Source organism: Ostrinia furnacalis, unplaced genomic scaffold, assembly GCF_004193835.3.
Source record: "Ostrinia furnacalis isolate ACB-3 unplaced genomic scaffold, ASM419383v2 OfSCF7245, whole genome shotgun sequence".
NCBI classification, from domain to species: domain Eukaryota; kingdom Metazoa; phylum Arthropoda; class Insecta; order Lepidoptera; family Crambidae; genus Ostrinia; species Ostrinia furnacalis.
The window spans coordinates 722,689-745,135 of NW_021137484.1; the positions used below are offsets into that span (position 1 = coordinate 722,689).

At 35.2% G+C, this 22,447-nt stretch overlaps 2 protein-coding genes across 8 annotated transcripts in view; both read left to right on the forward strand.

Annotated features, from left to right (window-relative positions):
* The window catches only part of pdm3 (POU-domain protein pdm3), a 63,285-nt gene extending 49,709 nt beyond the window's left edge, over nucleotides 1-13,576 (forward strand). For 2 of the 7 annotated variants that reach the window (XM_028319537.1, XM_028319544.1), the window contains 5 exons: nucleotides 2,942-2,995; nucleotides 3,863-3,946; nucleotides 8,024-8,083; nucleotides 8,398-8,534; nucleotides 10,555-13,576. In XM_028319537.1, the coding sequence (XP_028175338.1) occupies nucleotides 2,942-2,995; nucleotides 3,863-3,946; nucleotides 8,024-8,083; nucleotides 8,398-8,534; nucleotides 10,555-10,679 (460 nt within the window). In that variant the 3' untranslated portion in view covers nucleotides 10,680-13,576. The remainder of the gene's footprint in view (nucleotides 1-2,941; nucleotides 2,996-3,862; nucleotides 3,947-8,023; nucleotides 8,084-8,397; nucleotides 8,535-10,554) is intronic. The other 5 variants (XM_028319538.1, XM_028319540.1, XM_028319541.1 and 2 more) reach the window with 5 other exon arrangements.
* Nucleotides 13,577-14,266: 690 nt separating this feature from the next.
* Nucleotides 14,267-22,447, forward strand: part of Ptpmeg (protein tyrosine phosphatase Meg) — a 98,556-nt gene continuing 90,375 nt past the window's right edge. Inside the window, exons 1-4 of the mRNA XM_028319547.1 lie at nucleotides 14,267-14,891; nucleotides 16,174-16,302; nucleotides 19,360-19,573; nucleotides 20,839-21,047. Of these exons, the coding sequence (XP_028175348.1) occupies nucleotides 14,742-14,891; nucleotides 16,174-16,302; nucleotides 19,360-19,573; nucleotides 20,839-21,047 (702 nt within the window). The 5' untranslated portion in view covers nucleotides 14,267-14,741. The remainder of the gene's footprint in view (nucleotides 14,892-16,173; nucleotides 16,303-19,359; nucleotides 19,574-20,838; nucleotides 21,048-22,447) is intronic.

The window sequence follows — 22,447 nt, forward strand, 5'->3', positions numbered from 1 at the left end:
TTCGTGTAAGAGCGTATTGTTTTGTGCAATACGTGATTCTCAATTCCAATACGAGTAGGTATATCGCATTATCACTGAGATGTTCATTGTCAGAACATCTAACCAAAATTATTACAAACCGCTCCTTATTTCACGGAAAACTTAACTCTCATTATGTCGATTGAATCAAAGCAAATCAGCTGAAACAACGTTTACGATTGCAAGAAAGGATTTTTTCCTGGCGGCTTGGTGACTGGAATTGAACCGCCACCGGTGCAGACAGAGAAGATGGTGAATTGTCTGCACGTGAAAAGAGGTTTGTCCGGCTTGCAGAAATTTATATAAGTTACCGTTCCTTGTATGAAATTAAAAAAATGTAAATAAAACAGCTCCCTCTCAATTGACACAATTTATTTTTATCTCGTATGCTCGTATAAAGTTAACAATTACGATATTATAATAACTACTGTAATAGTGCCAATCTCAAGGGATTCAGGGTCGTTAATTAGGTTCGGTTTGGTGAATATTATTGCCACTACAAATTTCTTAAAACTCAGCCTAAATATTAAAAGACTCTAATAGTTAAGATAACTGCACGATGTCAGGTCGGAAAGACTCCTACTTGAAGGGTGGAAAAGTGGGTACCTTGGAAGCCATGCGGTTATAAGCCGTTACCCTGAACGTTCCTCTCTTCTTCCGGGGTCCAACGGGTCTCGCACACTTTTAGGCTCCAAGCAGCGTCCTCCACGGCCTCAAGCGCGCAGTGCCAGATGAAGCTCTTGCATCTCTTCGACAGGTAAGCGTTCAAACTCTTGCAGAGACAGAGGTTTGATGACAAGGAGGTAATGCGAAGAGATCAGCAGTTTAGAAAGGACAAATATTTGATACGAAATGAAGAGAAATTAAAATATATGAAATATCAACATGTAAAATATGAAATCTATGAAATTTATGAAATTATGAAATGTTTGAACTATAAACATTTGTAAAATTATGAAATCCCGCATCTGAAACGAAAAATACGAGCGTCAGGATCACATGTGGAACGTGGCATTAGGTTATGAAAAAAACCAGCAATGGGAAACAAACACTTACGAAGACCGTTCGCTAATCTGAGCCTCACTCACAGTCTTCAGCATCCCAGCCCTCGTCCAACATAACGTTTAGGAAACCTCTGAAAGAAACGATCACATGAAATAGGTACCACGTACTGGAATACGAAAACCATCAATCACGAAAAAATAAATAAATTCTCCGACGGGAACTTACCTCATGTGTGATTATTTTAAATTATATTATGAAATTATCGTGGATGCATTCTGCAACACACGATTTAAAACAAAAGGGGATTACATCCCCGAAAACAATAAAATTGCGGTTACGCAAGATCGACCAAAATTCCAAAGTGATTTGACAGCTCAACTGACAGCCTGCGAGTCATCGACATCGCAAGACGTTTCGTTTCGCCGCTTAGGTAAAAAGCAAATACTAATAAAAACCATGAATCTCCTGAACACTGAAAATATTCTATTAAAAAATAGAATAATCAAAACAAAAACATTAGGAAATGTTTCAATAAAATATATTTGAATTGACCGAGCAAAAAGCGCCATCTATTGCAAATTAGTTCAAAATCACGCCAATAGATGTCGCCAGTGGTATCCTAAATCCAAATATCCAGAAGAAATATCAATTTGTGAAAACAGCCAAAATTGCAACGCTACACGATGAACAAATCTAATTTCGATGCAAAATGGAATGCGACCGGCAAGCTAAGGAAATTTCAATTTGTGCCACCCCTGACGACCTCCTTCGTATAATAAAATCATTAATCGTTACTTCTGTTCCAGTTAATTAATTATCTTGCCGTAATTACTTTTTTCGTGTAATTAAAAGAGTAGAATTCCCCTGTCTTTGTCTCGTCCTGATTTCATTTTCCATTAATTTTTCTTTTGACTCCCTCCAATTTGGTGTCGTGACGTCGGTACATGGTAGTTACCCCTTTGATTATACTGGACTTAATTAATTTGCATTTTAATTAAAACATATTATTCGAGAAAAGAATTAATTTAACATTCCTCGGTTTCTTGGAGAAACTCTCTATTGTTTCGGTGAAATAATAAATTTTGTCCTAAAATAAATTTGTCGTAACAATGAAACTGTTAACTAGAAAATCAGAAAGTCGTAGCCAAAATTTTATAAATGGGGTCAAGTCAAGACATTTGCTTTCGATCTAGATTGTAATTAATTCGAGGAGTTTAAAAGTTATAATCGAATAAAAATCTGTGACAGTCAAAAAACAAGGACATAAATACGTTACATCAAATAATAGGATTCATGGCCTCACCGCTGAAGTGGGAGACAGTGATGTGTGAGATAAACATTGAATTAACCATGTCCCGTGGCGAATGCACTCTATTACAATTGTATATGAGGTGGAACGTGTCAACATATCTCCAAAACTGAATGCAATTAAAATTTCATGTTGCCAGAATCAAGATAATACGTCGCTATGAAACGTGTACCGCTAAAATGCATTTCATGAGAGTTAATAACTCATGCATCACTTTCCTATCTAGTGTATTTACTTAATATAATAGCAAGTTATTTAATTAAATCGTTTATAACTACGGCACATGATAGTTTTTGTACTTTTTTCTTTTATTTACGTTCAGTTTTTTTCTGGGTGGATACATACTCGTAATCCTATTTCTATCGACTTTAAAACTGCTGTTTGTTTAAAAATGTAGCGGTAGGTATATTAAAAAAAGGTTTATTCTTGGATATGAGAAAGATAGACGACTGGATGAAAGTACTTTGAATTGGAGATAAAAAAAATAGATATTACAGGTTCCAGCGTGTGACTTTATCTGTTCTATACGAACTGTGACGCTCTAGACCTCGGAGGATCATCGCCCACTGGATAAGACAAATCTAACATATTATTTGTTACCGTCCCCAGTGCCCTGGCTTCGCAGATGCTAGCAGCTCAGCTGTCTTCACAACAACAAAACATGTATGTGTTTTGTTTTATTCCCTTTACGGTATCTCCAAATTTATCAATGCCGTTAAGCCCGTAACATTTCAATTACCACGAGTTGCAAATGTAAATGTATTTACAAAAGATTTCGGGGCAATGATAAATTCGGAGGTACTCAACTTACTGCATTAAACACACGCTTTGAGTCACTTACGACGGCCCGGTCCATATGTAGGCTGTCTTTAAATCAAAATGTTTCAACGCTGTTTAATGTAATCTTATCTACATCGGCGATCCGTGCATTCCTTTTGAATGTATGCCGCATATAATTATCGGTAATTACCGGTTTTGACGTTCTTTCTTTTCCTTTTCACACGTATACGGTATTTGCATACGAGTAATTACAGCGAAGGCGCCATGCATCATACGCCTCCTGTTACATTTTGATGCTAAGACTAACGCGGGCTCCATAGTACGGCTACCGACCATGTCTATGGCGCTATGAGTAATCGTCGTGAGAGTTTTATCACCTTTATTGTAGTAACATCTCGATGAGTAATTTCTTGCTTTCCATCTAATCTAGCATGATGTATTATTTCATTACTCTTATTTTTATTAATATTCATTTTGCGCAATTCAAAGCCAGGGCATTGGCATACGTTACCTTACTTAATTGAATTCGTTGTTTTATTGTTACCTCGTTTGGTATTAATCAAACTGATTACCCTGGCAGCCTAAATTGCCTATTGTTTTTTCTCTGTATATTCGTTAACGCGATGTCAATGTCCTGTTATGCCTGTTACTTGGATCGGGTATGGCCGCGTATTGCCGCTTATCACCGCTAGTTTTGTTTGACCGGTGCGAGCTAGCCAAACTCTAACATTAAATTTGTGTTCGATACAGATTTGAGAAATTGGATATAACACCAAAAAGTGCGCAGAAAATCAAACCGGTGCTCGAACGTTGGATGAAGGAAGCCGAAGAGAGGTAAATATTTGTTTGAGTGAATTGTACGTGGTTATGCTCACCGTGTTCGTGACACATTTGGCCTATGACGCTTAGCAACGTTGCAAAGATATTTCTCAAATCTGGACTAACTATGCTTTTACGGGCTAGGCTTTTATGTTTATTTGGTATCGCAGATGTTTCACTATTAACATTATTCACTTCGGTACAGTCGCTCGAGATCGGAATGCTGTTGTCTTTAGGAGAATAATTAGTTGCTTGCAAACGGTTTTCCTAATTTCGGTCGGCTGTAGAAGTAATGTAATTGTAGTTGTATTTATGGACGATGTTTATGTATGTGCTTCTGTTTATATTACTTAATGGTGTTTATGGTTAATTATAAATGTGTTACTTAAGATCAACTGAACCATTTATGAAAAGGATTTCAAATGGTTTTCACAAATAGTTCTCCTTTTAACCTATGGTTTATGGTGTTGCTATAATGATAGTAAGATCATAAACAAACATTTCCATAACCATGTGATTTATAAAACATAAATATCTGAATACTCGCGGTTTCTTACTCATACAAGTGTATAGGGACATGAGAGTAGGTATAGGTACCTAATAATGGTAAATGAAAATTACTGGCACCAGATCCAAAATGGGTATTCCAGCATGAACCTTACTATCATGTTATGCTATGAGCATCACCAATATCTATATTGGCATGCCTTTGCTATTGGACAAAAGCATCTAAAATTAATTCATAGAATCAAACGAACTTCCCAGAATTCAATCCATAAAAGCTGCAATATTGACTGTTACAAAGAAATAAGGCATGTGTGTTGTTTCATAACAATGGTTTGGGATGATAATTTCAAGCTTTCAGATTATTCAAGCACTCCTTGCAATTTCCCTTGAACAATTACTCCAATGGATCAAGTAATATACAAACACAATAATAGAGTTCATGAGCTAGACAAACAAATTGTGAAACAAACAACATCTCCCGTTTAACATTCCATAAGCCACCAGGTGTCACTTAAAACTTTAACGGTAGGGTAATTGCGCCGGTTTTCCGTCCAGCTCCTGTTTTCGTCCATTTGACCGACTTGCCACAAACAAATACGGAAAATTAGAATACAAAGCTAACCTTCCATGCAAGTTTGGACTTGTTACAATCTATAATATCTAAGTAACAGTTCTGCCTGCATGAAAATGTAATTTGACAAGTAATAACTCCAAAAAAATCTACGGAAGTTGCTGCTGCACACAGGTGAATGGAAAACGTCGTCAAGTTAGAAAAAAACGTGCCGGTAGGGAACTTTCTTGATATGTTTAATTACTGTTTTAGCTACTTTACGTAATGTTTTTGGCACGTATGTCTAATTATTAGCATAATAAACACTATTTTAAGGGTTTATTAAAGTTTTTGTATAGAAATCTTAGATAATTAAGTGGACTAATACTAGCATAACAATTTTGCAAGATTTTGGTTTTCGTCCACGTGGACGGAAACCCTGACACCTAGTTAATATTTTTAATAATCATTTTACTTCAATGGACCTACAAAATACAATGTTTTTTCTTCCAACATGATCTTTATTGCTATTACATTAAACATTTTAGTTTACGTCCACTTTTTAACAGTGATAAAACCATAAAAACCGTTAAAAAGATGTGGACGAAAACAAAAAACAGCTTTGAACGTTGTTGTGTTTTCGTCCATGACGTCATGAGCAAGCACTGGGGTGGACGAAAACCAAAATTAGCTATTCCTGTAGATTAGTTTTCGTCCATTTATCCTTCGACCTATTGCAATATTTTCCTAAATTTAGGTAAGAAACTTATTTAAATCTTTTTGATATCATTTGAAAGCTAACAAAATTACCTTTCAAATGATATACCACAATCCATAGTTACTGTATTGTAGAATTGGTTTTAAGTTAATAATTTAACTGCACCCTTTTTTCTACATAGTGGTCGAAAACTAGCGTACACTAGGACGAAAACTGATTTTTTTGGACGAAAACTAGTGAAATCGCCTCTTTTGCATAAAATATTTTTTATAATAAAACCCGTGGTATTTACTTATTGTCATATAATATTAACGTAAAGTAGACTATATAAGGACTAAAATGACATATGATACATATGAGTAAGGGTATTTTAAGATATTCATTTCGCATCACAAAGTTGGCAACTCCGATAATTGGACGAAAACTAACGCACTTACCCTACCTTAATAACGTTGTAAGGTTCTATCGATTTAACATTTTGCATCATTAAAATGCATTATCTGGATGCTACGGGACGAGTTTAACATTGCAAATTGTGCATTGAATTTGCAATCGCCTATCCTCTTGGTGGTAATTTTTAACAAGCGCCTCGCTAACGACAGTTCTTGAATTAATTCATAGGTGCCTCTGCCAAAGTCGCAGACTCATTATTCCATGTTTTGTCTTATTGGCTTTTATTAGGCACCCGCCGGTGCTGGGTTAAGTGCTGGAATTCTGTATTTTTAAAGATAAACCCAACGTAGACTTGCAGATTTGTTCTTAAAAGCTTTGGGCATAATTTTCTGAGATTTACTTTACCTGATGTGAAGTGGCCTTGGATAGTATAATAGCAGGTTGAACTTACCCCAAATGACGAATTGAAAATCAATTTAGAAAAATTTACATCTGTGTGAGTAGGTTTTAGTGAGCCACACATTATTATGTTCTCAGTCATTGACTATCATCTCCAAATATCTTATTGTTTTCCTGTGCGAAGGTGTCTCCATTCAACTTTGAACTTACGAGTTTCTACTTACTCTCTGTAAAGGCTAATGGATGGTGTTGGCATCCCAAATACTTTTATCGCGTGTGCTGTAACAGAATTGAACTAATTATCGTTCTTTTAGCTCTACCAGATTGTTTAAAAACTGTATCTATGAACTTGATAAAAGGATAGATAGATTTAGTGAATTCGGACAATGTGTATAAAATTATTATAACCCCCATGCGCTGACGGTTGGCGTACCAGACCACCACGTCAGCTGCAGTCTGTTATGGATACAATTCTAGAGGTTTTTTTATTGCGATAAGCATAAGAATGTCTCCTGAAGTTAAGGATGTTTCTAAAATGTTTATCTGTGAGCTAATCGCTATACAATACAACTACTTCTTCTTCTTTTTTGATGATGTTGGCAATACACGTCGAGGTCTACATGATTTGTGCCATTTTTAAGTTTAAAATGAGACGAGTTACAAAATGAGACCAAGTAATGATTTAATGAAGGATGATAGATGAGTATCATACAACTACTTATTTCTCTTCATTCACTTGCAGTGATGTAGCGCAAGAAAAACATTCAAATGACAGATGCATTATGAAACCAGAGCAAGGTTCGTTTACCATCTGCTCATTTCGATTTCTCTGAACTTGGGCACAGCGTTTGAAATTGCGTTCTATTGTTTTAAACATCTGTTTTTATAAGCGATATACACGGTCCAAGTACTTGATAATGCACCTATAAATAGACTTACCTGAAGGATATCAGGCTATTTCAATAACTTGTTTGTCTCAAAAAAGTTGTGTACCTACTTAGTTAACTTATGTCTGTTTTCACCATCAATCCCTAATTTTTAAGTGACCCCTATGCGAACAAAATTCCTGTTATGTGTTACCATAGATAGGGGTAACTTAATTAGGGATTGATGGTGAAAATGGGCATCAGTCAAACCAAGGAGTACCTAATAGTTTCAGTGCCTAAAATCAAATTAAAAAATATATTATTATTCAATGCAACTAAATTGACTGCCCGCCAAAATAACTAACCAATCTAACTACCGTACAAAGCTACTACTGATCTATGTACCTAAGCTATGAAAAGTGTTGCTACCGCTACGTCTTTTAGCGATATCGACATTTTCATTTTTTGTTTTGAAATGGAATGCATTAACCACCATTATTTAACTTGGATGTGGTGCTATATTATTTATCTGCTTTTATTTGTCTACCAAGACCTCAATTCTACTAACAAATGACACACTACGAAAAAAGTTCCAATTTTTCGTATTTTGTCTTTTACCAAGTTTCTTCATAAAACAACGAGAAACTATTTATTCCCAGACGGAAGCCCATCACCCACCCAAGCGGAGATTTACGGAGAGGAGAGGAGATGTGTTCTTGGTAAGTCGGACTTAGCGGTACAGAGATTGTGCGGAAACAACTCGCTTGTTTCCGCACTCTCCGTTTAGGTGGATGATGGGACATACGTTTATGGCAACCCAATCTAGTTTGCACTTAGTCGTAGTTTTAGAATAGATTTGATGTACTTACCTGCACAGTTCAGCACATCAGGTTAAACACCTTATTTAGTTTCAATAAGTGCGATAACGCAACAAAATTATCAATTCTGATGTGCTGGACTGTACTATAGCTTTAAAGCAGACATAGGACGTTCCACCCTACGTTTATTATCATAAGGTCCAATTCGCTTCCAGGTACGCATCAGGCCAGAACCACCTGACCGACTTCATCGGGATGGAGCCAAGCAAGAAGCGCAAGCGGCGGACGTCGTTCACGCCTCAAGCGCTGGAGCTGCTGAATGCTCACTTCGAGAGGAACACGCATCCTTCTGGTGGGTTTCTTTTTTCATTTCAGAAATGAATCTACAAGCTATAATGTAGAGCATGACCAGCTAAAGGAATTTCGTTAAGGGAAAAATCTGGAGACCATGTCTCGACAAACGATAGGACACACTCCTGTTCAATTAATTAAACTAAAAGGAATAGCCACGATAGCCGAACGGGGAAGGGGTCGGAGTGGCCGACTCCTTCTCTGTTCACCTTCAGGAACGCGGGTTCGAATCCCACCGCCGCTCGACTATTGTGGTGAGCCCACTCGTAACACAAGCTTATTTAGCTTACCACGAGAGGCTAACGGGACTATTAGTAATTTGGGCAATACAAATTGCTAATAATTAAAAAAAACCCTCAAAAACAGTAACTGAAAAAGCTTAAAATCTTACTTTACAGCGCTCATTGGAAATAAGCCTAAATCAGGCAACGGAAGCTGAAAGTAATGATGATAATCTTCTTCTTCTTCTTCTTCTTTGTCTGGCCCATTACTATATTAACCCTATACTTGGCAAAGACGGTTTTGGTTATTATTTGTGATTTACACTATAAATATTGGATTTAGGACGAGTAAAAATCATGTAAAAAATACGAAAAAAAATCTTAGGTATGTAGTTTTGGAAATATAGTATGTATCTTTAAGTGCACATTGCCAGCTTTGTAGTAAATTAAAACATGGTTTATTTTTTTGGTAAAAAATAATTATTTAAATGAAAATTACTACAAAACCTTAAGCTATACCTTATTTGAGAAATAAAAATAAGTATATTTTACAAAAAACTGAAAACAAAGTAAAAAACCCACTTCAAAGTCTGTAACGCCTTGCAAGTATAGCTGCATTTGGATGTATGAGAACCACTCCATCAGCGTCGTTGGAGTATCTTCTGAACCTCGCACCCCTCTTACCATCCAGGAGAAGCAAATGCAGATAGGACACATAGGAATCCTGCAAGACCATTAAAGAAATACGAGGGGTATTGACGCCAACTGGTACCGAACTGTGTTCACGTCTTTGATTGAAGATAATTTGATACCCAACTTACAATGGAAACGCATGATAGCGGAAATGGATCTCTGGAACTCTCTGGGAAAATATGCAGCAGTCGAACTGGCTGAAATTCTTCAATCATTAGCTTTATAACCAGAAGCATGCGGCAGCCTGAACAGGCTGCTCGCTTTTTGGAGGTGATCTGGGTTGTTTGGAGTAGGAAGATAACCACCCAAGAGAATCAGGGGGCTAAGTGCGGCTTCTAATTCATCAGCCGAAGTATCACCGCCACTGACTTTCGACCTGGTACCAGATTTTGGAACCAGAACCAGCATTTTGCGCGCCTGATTTTGTTGCCGCAGCACAAAGTTGTCCAAAAAACAACATTATTTTTTACATGAATTAAAACTCACATCGGCATATAATTTACAGCTTTAAATATTACTAACTAATAACATGATCCCTTTTTATGCGATAAAATCTATGAAAAAAATTATAAAATAAAGTCAACGAGAACCTGGCAATGTGTCTTTAAAGATACATTTAAAATTGAAAGTAAATTATTACGTATCTGACAGTGTGCATTTAGAGATACATTCGGACAATCCGCGTCATACAAGAATAATTATACAAAATTTGGGATGAAAAAACAGCACTATCAACAAGAAACCTTTATTTACTATCCATATTACTACAGATAATCACCAATATTCTTTAAAAAAAACACCGAAAATAATAAAAAATATTAGCCGGTGCGTAGACGCCTGTCAACGGTCTGACATTATGAATATTACTGTTAAATCTGTGCAGCCTGTAGCGATTCTATACTGTGTAACACAATCTGTAGTATTTGGTCTAACGTAATATTAAAAAAACATTTAAAAATAGTTTTTGGTTTCTCCCCCATATTTTTGTTTTGGTCAACGTATCTTTAAATGCACAATGCCAAGAAAAGGGTTAATGATGATGATTATGATCCGGAAAATCGGACTTTAGGTGTATTTAAATTAATTAGTTACTTCTTTATATTTCAGGCACTGAAATCACCGGACTGGCGCACCAGCTAGGCTACGAACGCGAGGTTATCAGAATATGGTTCTGTAACAAACGCCAGGCCCTCAAAAACACCGTTAGAATGATGTCCAAGGGCATGGTCTAAATTAAAAAAACAACCCCATGACAACTATAATGACAGCTCTCAAATCGGCGGCAAATTTGAATTTAGAATAAGTACTTTTAGAGATGGGATGCATCATTATATTGATGTCGATGTTTGGCTTCAAGATCTGCACGTAGATTCGTGATCTCGTCTCGATACTCACTTTATTGTTTGCATTAATAGTGTCTTACTTAGGAAGGTGTTTTGATGTTTCTTTTTATCAAATAATATTTTATAAATATTATTCTGGCCTTAACGCAAAATCTTTATGCGATTCCAGCCAACGTATGAAAAGGAAGTATCGATAAGCGTATTGTGTAATGTAATAAATTTCGACTGAAATATTCGTCTCGATGTAGTTTACAATGATAATGAATGGAATGTCATAGACTCATAAGATGTAGGTGTTTATTAGTACAAATAATAAATTGAAAATTTTTCAGCCTCGGCGGAGTAAGCAACTCACATATTTGTCTGTACTCAAAAATTTTGAAGTTCCAAATTCATTCCTTTGATGTAATCAGGTTCGAATTAGTAACACTACATGGCTTCGTTAATATAAATGGTAATTTTTTATAAATCCATTAAGCACTGTAACAGTATTATGCAATAACTCATGGTGGGACAAGCTGGTAATACGTAAGGCAATTTTTGAACGTTATGTGAGGCGGACTGTGGGTATTCCTAGCGATAGCCTTTTTTGTAAAAATATTGCATTTTGTAAATAAGTACAATTACATTTAACTCTCGGCGATAAATTTGTAATGTAGTTGATACATTAATTTATTGAAATACTCTGAGTTGTTTCGTTCTACTTAGCGAATGTTGCACTTTATAGTTTTAGAAATAATATTGATATTATGGAAGTAGATAATGTGTCGTCAGTCTTTAGTGGCCTACTGAGATTTTTTTAATCTTTGGTAGGTTTTTGTTAATAGATAGGTATAAAACGATATGTATAGATTAGATAGTAATTAATAATACTATCGTAAATTGTAAATATTGTTTCTTTAATTTTATTTCAATAAATTGTATTATTAGTTTAAATTAACTTTAATTTCGTAGCTTTTTGAATAAAATTGTAGATGCAAGTTGGATTTTTTGGCAACGTCGGAAATATCATTTATATTTAAAATATTGTTTCGATTTCATAATACAATTTCCAATAGAAAATACAACTAACAGATGGTCTTGAAGAACTAAGTTAACAATAAATATTTAATGTGCATATTTTTGGGTAGATTAATATTAAACTATAAAAATTGCCTCGCATTTGGAACTGTAGATTTTGAAAGTATATACATATTATATAGAATTCCAAAAAGACAAATTTTGAGATTTAAGTAATTATTTTAGTGATCGGAGTGCCCGAAAAGTATGCACAAATAAATTTATCTAAGGTTTCATAAATTTTCACTTATAAATTAGTTACACGCTCACTTGTTTGAAGGTACGTCTGTAACTCTCTTTAAAATTTAAAACTAACCAAATAATCTGGTAGCTAAATTAAAAAAAAATAGTTGTTATCTCTTGCTAATTCTCAAGTTTTTTGTTTAGGTGTTTTATTTATCTATTTATTTTAATACATTTATTTTTTTGACGGTGTTACAAAGTGTTAAACTTCATTTTTACAATTCAGTTTTGCTCTAAAATATTATAAGTACTAAGTAGTGTTAATTGAGTCATCAGAGAGAGTTACACACTAACTAACAGTTCATTACGTGAAATTTCTGAATTATTATTACTGTTTGAAACTGATCTTAGTAATAATTTGAGCATTTAAAGTTTGTATAAATTCTATCATGAATATTAATAAATTTTAGTATGGTGTGTAAATAATTTAGTTAGAATGTTTTCAATTTAAGACCTGCTGTTAACTGTATTACCAATAGTATTAAGGATGTAATGTAATGTATGTTAATGACCAATGAAAACCAACTTGTGATCATTAATATTTGTACTGTTACCTACTACTTAACAAGAGTCGTTAAAAAATAATATTATAAAAATTGAACATATTTTTCGGCTGTTGAAAAATTGTAAATACAATATTAAGGATAATAAAACTATTTGGATTAATATTTAGGAACAAAGTGAAAAAATATTATCAAAATTTATATTTTCAAAAATTATTACAAGTGCAAAAAAAGTGTATTTAAAAAAGGGATGTTTGGCCATACAAAAAAATTAATCATGGATTTTTTATCGACTACAGACAACACTACACACACAAGCAGTAAGGTACACAGTGACATAGATAGTCCGTGCGATGCGATATTGCGCGTAATCTGTACTTATATTTTGCCGAATCAGATTTTTCATAAAAAACCTGTCACCCACAATAATTGTAACTTTAATTTATTGGTTAAATCGTAAGTAGCTCCCTCTTGCATGTACCTAATCATAGGCAATAAAATAGATATCTTTACCATTTCTTTTGTACAGAAGCTTCCATAAACAAAACTTTAACTTCCCGTTGATTATTTTTACTGCAGACAATCAATAGTTAATAACGAGCATTCTTGTGCTTTTGTAAATAACACATACCTACCTAATTATGAAAAATCTGATTCCCAACAAACACTAGTTTAATAGAATGAAGCATAGGATGCTAAGTACAAATGATATAATTTAACTATAAACTGCTAGTCCCGTTAAAGTGTAATTAATGTAAATTACAATGCATTATCGCGTTGCACTCTGGTTTTCATGATCCGTATGTAACTATATGAAATAGATTAAACTCTACTTACACATAACTTCAGCTGTAACACATATTCAAACCAAACTGTAACAGTATGTAATAGTATATTAATTTTTCTTCCTATAATGGTACCGAACGATTGACTATGGCTGCTGGTTTATGATGAGATGCAGAATAAAGGCAAATAACTGTTTGAATGATTGTTTTAATACTAAACCCTAACACCCCAATACCTACCTACTTAATTTATTGTTCAGTAAAAAAAATCCCATCACTAGCATTCCACTGGAAAGTGGAACTATTGAGATTGACCGAAAACTATCGAAAGCATTACTGATAAAATCGATACGGAATTTTTTGAAATTAATTTAAGAAGTTACTTTAACATAAATTTTAAAAACCTTTACATAAAAAAATATATCGATATCTCAACTTAAAATTTATCGATAAATGCTCTCTGCACACTTGTTAGCTAGACTGCTTTGAATTTAAAAATCAAATAGCGCCATCTAGTAAGCTACACAGGTACTGTAAATGCGTGTGTGATAGAAATAAACGACAAAAATATTCAGAAGAAAATAATATTTCTAACAAAGGTTTCATTTTTTGTGTAATGTAAAGTAAATAAATTAGAGTAACAATTAAAATATGTTTTTCATAAATATGTAAATTCAAAATAAAATATGAAATATGATGTAAAACGAAACGCGTAGGTTGCCTTGTCAGTTTGACAGATCTGAGCAAACGTCACGCACGACACGACACAATGAAAAAGCGCCCCAACGCACTTGGCTGTAACAAATTGATTTGGATTATATCTACCTGAGTTACGGTTGCTTATTGAATACTTTTAGAGTGGTTATGTCCAATCATTTTGAAGAACATCAAAAAAATTTCAATATGGCGAAAAAAGGATCAGGCGTCCGTCAGACGACAGACGTCATTGCGTTTTTGTAAAGATATCGACAAATAAGTATTTTAAAAATAGATTTTTAAACAACTGTAGTCTATTTTGAGATTATCAGGCCTTATTTAGACGCCGTCGTGTCTTACGTAATTACATGTGTGATAAAAACTTCTCGGGCTTCTGTAAATAAATCGTCGATAAATAAACATGGTGATCTATTGAATCCTAATGTGTTCAGGGCTAGAGCTCGTCTAGAATTACGTCACGATAGTATAGTGTGCCGGTTGAGATGGCATAAGGTTAAGTAATTAAGTGGAAGGTCCCTGATGATTCACGATAATTGACGTAGGTACTTGAGGATTGTCGCGCGTGGTGTTGTGGTCTTGCCGTCGACCTAGACGGGGCGTTGACGTATCTGATAGGAATCCGGTAGTGATAAATCGTAGATGCGATGATCGAGAGTGTATCCCGCCGCGCGTTCAGTAGTACCAGCGGTACATACAACGTGCGAGCTTCGGAGCTGGCGCGAGAACGCAAGTTGAACATATTCAATGTCACTGTGCAGTTTTTGGATGACACCCAGCAGTCGTTTCAGATCGAGGTAAGTTTATTTTGCTGTCTGTGAATGTCTATAACCTGTTGGAACTTGTAAACATCTTCTTCATCATGAACGAAATCTCAAAACCTGATGAAACTTGATTCTACTGTGTGGTTACAAGATAGATATTTTTCTATAATTTATTGTCAAATATTTATTAGTTCTAAATAATTCAAAAGAATCCCAAGGTGTTCCTCATGTGTGTCTGGTAATTATTTATTTACAACATAATGTTACTCCCTTAGATTAATAAAACCTAGATGGATAATCTTCATACAAACACTTCGTCAAGAGTGAGACAAAAATCTTATGTCATTAGTGTCAATTTTGTTGGGGAATGTAGATAGTGAAGGCGATTTTCCCGAAAGTAGGGAAATTTTTAATAAATTTTTAATTATTTTATAATTTACAAAAACAAAACGCATCATGTACTTACTTATTTATTGAATTCAAAGTACGTACCTAATTACAATAAGATAAATCGACTTAAGTCTCGATTTCATAAAAAAAGGAAGTGTACTTGTACGGCGAACAATTGGGAAATAAATTTTCTTGTTACTGGTATCATTCCCGTATTTAATTTTTGAAAGCCAAATTCAAGCAAAATACGCGTCGAATCGTAGTACTTACTTATGAAATGTAACACTGGTCACTTTCTTTCGTTTTTCTGATGTATTTAGACACCCTTTCACATTCACAGCACAAACCGTCTTAATTAATTAAAAGTCGTCGGACGTGTTTACCAATTTTTCTTTGACAGTTCATGTGATGTTTAGGAGTGAGCCATTCAGGCTCACTAAAATCTGCCTCACCTTTCGTGCACTGACTATCTATCTAGGTTTTATTAATCTAAGGTTACTCCATAATAAATAATTCTATGACTTGTATTCTTGTAGCTGAATGTACTGGACTGTTTTGGGGCTTCCCAGTCTTGAATCATGTGATATTGTGTGGGCTATGAATGTGTCATTTTAGTAATATTGTAAATTCCGTTTATTCTCTGAAACTGTATCCAAAAAAAGACAAATATTGGGCTGATAGTTTATTTTGAGTCTTCAGATAAGTACAGTCAGTGTCAAATAGTTTGTGACACCCAAAGTGACCTAAAAGTTGACAACACAACCTTAGTCCAATAAAATGTAATAATATGTGTTGCAAATTATGTTGACTACTCTGGGTGTCATGAACTATTTGATACTGACTGTATATCTGGGACTCCATCTGACTGTACATACAGTACCTAATAAAGCTGCTTAATATCTTATTTTAATTGTTGTGATTTCAGAAAAAAGCAAAAGGAAGTGTTTTGCTTGAACAAGTATTTCAACACTTGGAATTGATAGAGAAAGATTATTTTGGTCTCCAATTCACTGAAAACGGATCACCGCCAAATGCCACTAACACTGAAATAACGGTATGGTATAAATTTTAATTTTCTTGTTCAATAAATTAGAACTATTTCATCTTTTATTATGAACTATACTTAGGCTGAGTTGCACCACCTAACTTTAACGGTAACTATAACGATAACCGGTGCTTTTTGTATGTAGTTTGACAGTTTTTTGACGTTTGTCAAAGTTAAAGTAAGATGGTGCAACTCAGCCTTAGAATTTGGATTAGGTTTGTATGAATACAAATGTTTTGAGATAAAAATCTCAAGAATGTATGATGTGACCAAACTTAACTATTGCTAGGTGAAGTAATGTTCATTTTACTGAAACTTGTAGGAGATTTTGGTAATTATATTTCCTAAGTTTTCAAATCCTATTATAGCAAACTGTACTTCAGTCATGGATGCTTGCTTGCTTTACTGATTTTAGGCCTCGCTAATTGGTATACTTGTTGAAATATTTAAACACCTCCTCCAAAAATCATTTATGTGTTACGCTTATTGATTTTAATGCAAAACTGCATACGTAAGCGTGACTAATAGGTAAAAGAATTAATAACATCAGTAGAGTTTTTATTGCTCATAAAAATATGAGTCACATCTTTGTGGAATTAATTTTTAATTCACCTTTGAAGATAAAAAAGTGTCATCAATCTCAGCTTCCAGTCATTTTATGAATTCTTATCATATTACTGGTTCACAAACTGAGAACAAAGATAATATTGATTTAGCTAGATGCTACTGTTAATTAAATAAACCATTTAGCTCAAAACTGTGTTAGTAGGCTATTGTCTATCAATTAGTATTGTGAATTATCTTCCAAGACCTTACTGCAGACCTGACTGATAAGCCTTTGTATTCATAAAATAAAACAGAGAGAATACTTGTAAATAACAAATGATTCAAGTTTTGATAAACAATTGAGAATGTTACTAGGTATGCAAAATCACTTGAAACTTATGTTACAGTTAAGCTTTTACATTTACAAATACATTAGTTTTTATTTCATTCAAAAATACCCAGTAGTTATGATTTTATAGGCATTCAAAGTTCGCTTAAATATTGAGTCCCGCCGACGGTCACGTGACCCCGCGTGACGTACATTCACAGTGTCTGAAGGGAATCAGGTATATTTTAAAGTAAAAATGCGAAATAATTTCAACAGACATGTGTACTGATCGAATCCAAACAGAGAGAGTAAAACAAAAGAATGCCGAATGATTTTTCACTGTCACAATATCCANACCTATAAGCTTATCACACACATAAAAGCATGGTTTAATTTAAAAAAAAATGTAGCTTCTGTAAAAAATTTCATTTTGCGGAAGGAAGCAAAGTCGTGTAAAAGGTTTTTTTATTAAAGACCTACTTAATTAATTAGTTTTTAGAACAAAAAATAAACTCGTAACGTGATAAGGTGTAAGTAACTAATTTGCTCATTACATTTTTAGGGTAGATTTGGATTAAGCTCCGTCCAGTAGTCGTCGTTGAACTCACAGCTGATTGTGGCTGATAGTTGACTGACTCATGGGCGAGCGCGGGTAGTGGGGCGCGGGACGGGGGGCGCAGCGTTTGCCCGGGTCACCGGGTGAGCGCCGCGCGCCGTTTGCGTTGGGGGACTATTCTACACTGTAGTGGTCGATTATGGAAATCGTAGATATTTAAAATATAATTTAAAAAAAATTTGAAGTCAGTTTTTTTGCTGATTCGTGATCAGAATAAGCTACTTAATCAACTCCCTAAATATGGCGGGTATTGAAATCAACACCCTGTATATGTTGTTGGTATGCCATATAAATAAATAAATAAATAAATAAACACAGTTTAACTAGTTTAACAGAATGCCAAATGTATCTACACTGCTAAATTGCAACGGGTAGGTAAAACAGTTACACAGTCATTATTTCACAAATTTTGCATAAAATAAACATTAATGCTTACTAACCTTATATATCCTTACAATTACACATAAAATATACCTTAGTAGAGTGCTGGGTCCTAAAATTAATCACTTTTTATACCATTTCGCTCACACGTTCAAACCGTTGAACTTGAACTTTGAACCTCGACCACTCTTTGACGACGCGCAATCCCCAGTGCCAATAACTGCGCTTTCCGTAACTTCCTCGATTGCAATAGTTATCCGGCTCGATCCAGGACCATGAAGGGAATCAGGTATATTTTAAAGTAAAAATGCGAAATAATTTCAACAGACATGTGTACTGATCGAATCCAAACAGAGAGAGTAAAACAAAAGAATGCCGAATGATTTTTCACTGTCACAATATCCAAATAGGTTTTATATCACTCGCGATCGCGAACAGTGTCCGCTCTCTAGAAAACGGATATAAACATACTTAAATACATTTTTTTTTGTAAATACAAACTTATTATACATATTAACACCCAGACCCATCACAGAAATTAAAATTGAACCAAACCCAAACTTGATGCGATTGTGTCGTTTTATTGCGAATTACCTTCCAGCTCCATCATCAGACCCTGATTACTATATAGAATTAAAATACTCATCAATACAAAACGAACGAGCCCAAACTCGATGCATTTAAGTCGTTTTATTATAGAGTTCCTATGGCCACCTTCCAGCTCCATCATCAGATCAGCTCCTTGTCATCATAATATTGCATGGTCATCCAAATCACGTGTTTGCGAAATTTCAGCTTAATCGGTTGTCTGGAAGTGGGTCTTAATTCAGCTTCCAAGATTCCACCCATACAAATATGAGCCAGTCACTGTAATATGACGTCACGCGCATAAAATGGCGGGCCGGCCGCCGCCCGCACTTTTAAAATTCAATATCTTGGAAACTAATTGACGTATCGAAATAATTCTTTCACGTGTATTTTTTATTTTTAACAGAGAATACAAAAAGCTAAAAAAAATTAGTGAACATTCTTCATTGTAATTATTTTTTTCAATTTACGAACATATTGTGCAAAAGTGTGTTACTCTGAGAGGTGTTTAATTAAAACTCGAAGGTGTATTTACACTGAATATTCAATTCACTAAGGAAAAGTTACGTTATTTATAATCATATTAAATATTCTATTTTATTTTCAGCGCTGGCTAGACAGTGGCAAGTCAGTTAAGAAGCAAGTAGGTGCCAACGCACAGTTCTGGTTGGCGGTGCGTTTCTACCCACCAGAGCCGTCCCGTTTGGCCGAAGAGTTCACAAGATACCTGCTGTGCTTGCAACTCAGAAAGTTGCTGCTCGATGGAAGAATGACAGCGCCAAAGAACACAGCACTATTGTTGGCCTCATTTACGGTTCAAGGTAATTTATTAAAGATTAAAATAAGTTTTTATACTTTATGTATAGGACATCTATAATCAGTGGACTATTGTTTAAATCTTATATTTCACTCGTCATTATTGATTAAAGGAAGTTTCCGTTCTTGAGTCCAGTTAAAAATAGGTTTAAATACGTACCATATTGCCTGAAAATTTGTCATACAAGATAATATGAAACAGAATACATGATAAGTATAAAAATGAAATACTGCTATGCATCTGGCTAATATTTATACATTAAATTATTCTCTGATACTCACTTAATAACCAATTGAATACCATAGTTTAAAATTAACCACTACCTACCCTAATTTGGAACATAAATATTCCCGTTTCCTTTTACAATAATTGTATTATTAGCAGATCTGACTGTAACAGGAAACTTACCCTTATCGCACATATGTTACAATAACGTCACTTATGCAATTTTTGTCAAAATTGAACCGAGTATGAGGAAATTTTTTTATAGTAATTTGTAAGATGTTTGGTTTTACTTTTAAATGAAATTCAAAGTTTTAGTTAATTTATTATCATTTTATTTCTTTAGTCGAAGAGAACTGTACCAGCCATAGGATGTTGAACTTTTAAATGCTTCCCCAGAAAAATTTAACCATTTGCATAAATGACATTATTATACCGTATGCGATATGTTATTTCAAATTTACGCGTAATTTAGACAGTCAAGATGTATAGATTTGATCAGGGCTTATTTTATTGCTCATTTTTAAAAACTTCGTAAAATGTTTTTTAGTCTTATCTTATCAACATGCATTGTTCCTTATCAATGCACTGTATCATATAAATTACAACTCCTATAAATAGTTTAATAGAACACACTTTATTGTACACCATACAAGAAAACTAAAAGAAAAAAATATTCATAAGATACGGCACATTTTAGGAGCTCTTATAGCAAATTTCTAAAGGATAATTATCATGATGATTATCATGATAATAACAGATGAATAATAAAATTAACTGTATTCGAAGTTTTGTGTCTAGGTGGGAGTTAAGCAACATAGATAGTTATAAAACCTATCTATTTAGCTCCACAATGATCTACGGTCAAAATATTTATCTATTTTCCAAGCTTTATGCGACTAGCGATAGATAATTTGACAACAATCAGCAACGAAAAACAAAGCAACATTTGCACAAGTTCTTATCAAACAATATGACAAATGTATCTTAAGAAGCGTAATTTAACTATCTTGATAATTTTGAACCCTGTTTATAATCCATTTTCAGCCGAACTAGGCGACTACAACGTATCAGAACACCCTCCAAACTACCTTTCCGAGCTATGCTTGCTACCAAAGCAGACCGGAGAAGACGAGCGAAGGATCCGAGAGCTTCACAAACTACACAAAGGACAGGCCCCCGCTGATGCTGAAGCTAACTTCCTGGAGCACGCTAAGAGGCTGGACTGTTATGGCGTGGAGTCCCACCCGGCTAAGGTAAGACATAATAAGTATAGGAACAAAAATAGCAAAAATAAGACAAAGGAGGAACCATGACTTATACAAATCGCGCAAGGATTCCGTTGCAAAAAGGCTAGACTGTTTTGGCATGGAGTCCCACCCGGCTAAGGTAAGACAGAGATAGAAAGGCAAATAGAGCAGGAAAAATGAAAGAAGAATCCGTGAGCTTCACAAACTACACAAAGGACAAGCACCGGCAGACGCTGATGCAAATTTTCTGGAGCATGCTAAGAGGCTGGACTGTTATGGCGTGGAGTCCCACCCGGCTAAGGTAAGACATAATAAGTATAGGAACAAAAATAGCAAAAGTAAGACAAAGGAGGAACCATGACTTATACAAATCGCGCAAGGATTCCGTTGCAAAAAGGCTAGACTGTTTTGGCATGGAGTCCCACCCGGCTAAGGTAAGACAGAGATAGAAAGGCAAATAGAGCAGGAAAAATGAAAGAAGAATCCGTGAGCTTCACAAACTACACAAAGGACAAGCACCGGCAGACGCTGAGGCAAATTTTCTGGAGCATGCTAAGAGGCTGGACTGTTATGGCGTGGAGTCCCACCCGGCTAAGGTAAGACATAATAAGTATAGGAACAAAAATAGCAAAAGTAAGACAAAGGAGGAACCATGACTTATACAAATCGCGCAAGGATTCCGTTGCAAAAAGGCTAGACTGTTTTGGCATGGAGTCCCACCCGGCTAAGGTAAGACAGAGATAGAAAGGCAAATAGAGCAGGAAAAATGAAAGAAGAATCCGTGAGCTTCACAAACTACACAAAGGACAAGCACCGGCAGACGCTGAGGCAAATTTTCTGGAGCATGCTAAGAGGCTGGACTGTTATGGCGTGGAGTCCCACCCGGCTAAGGTAAGACATAATAAGTATAGGAACAAAAATAGCAAAAGTAAGACAAAGGAGGAACCATGACTTATACAAATCGCGCAAGGATTCCGTTGCAAAAAGGCTAGACTGTTATGGCATGGAGTCCCACCCGGCTAAGGTAAGACAGAGATAGAAAGGCAAATAGAGCAGGAAAAATGAAAGAAGAATCCGTGAGCTTCACAAACTACACAAAGGACAAGCACCGGCAGACGCTGAGGCTAATTTTCTGGAGCATGCTAAGAGGCTGGACTGTTATGGCATGGAGTACCACCCGGCTAAGGTAAGAGAGATAGATAGACAAAAAGAGGGCAAGATGAGCGGAGCTGCACAAACTACACAAAAGACAAGCCCCGGCTGATGCTGAAGCTAACTTCTTGGAGCATGCTAAGAGGCTGGACTGTTATGGCGTAGAGTCCCACCCGGCTAAGGTAAGACAGAGATAGGTAGACAAAAAGAGAGCAAGATGAGTCAAGCTGCACAAACTACACAAAGGACAGGCA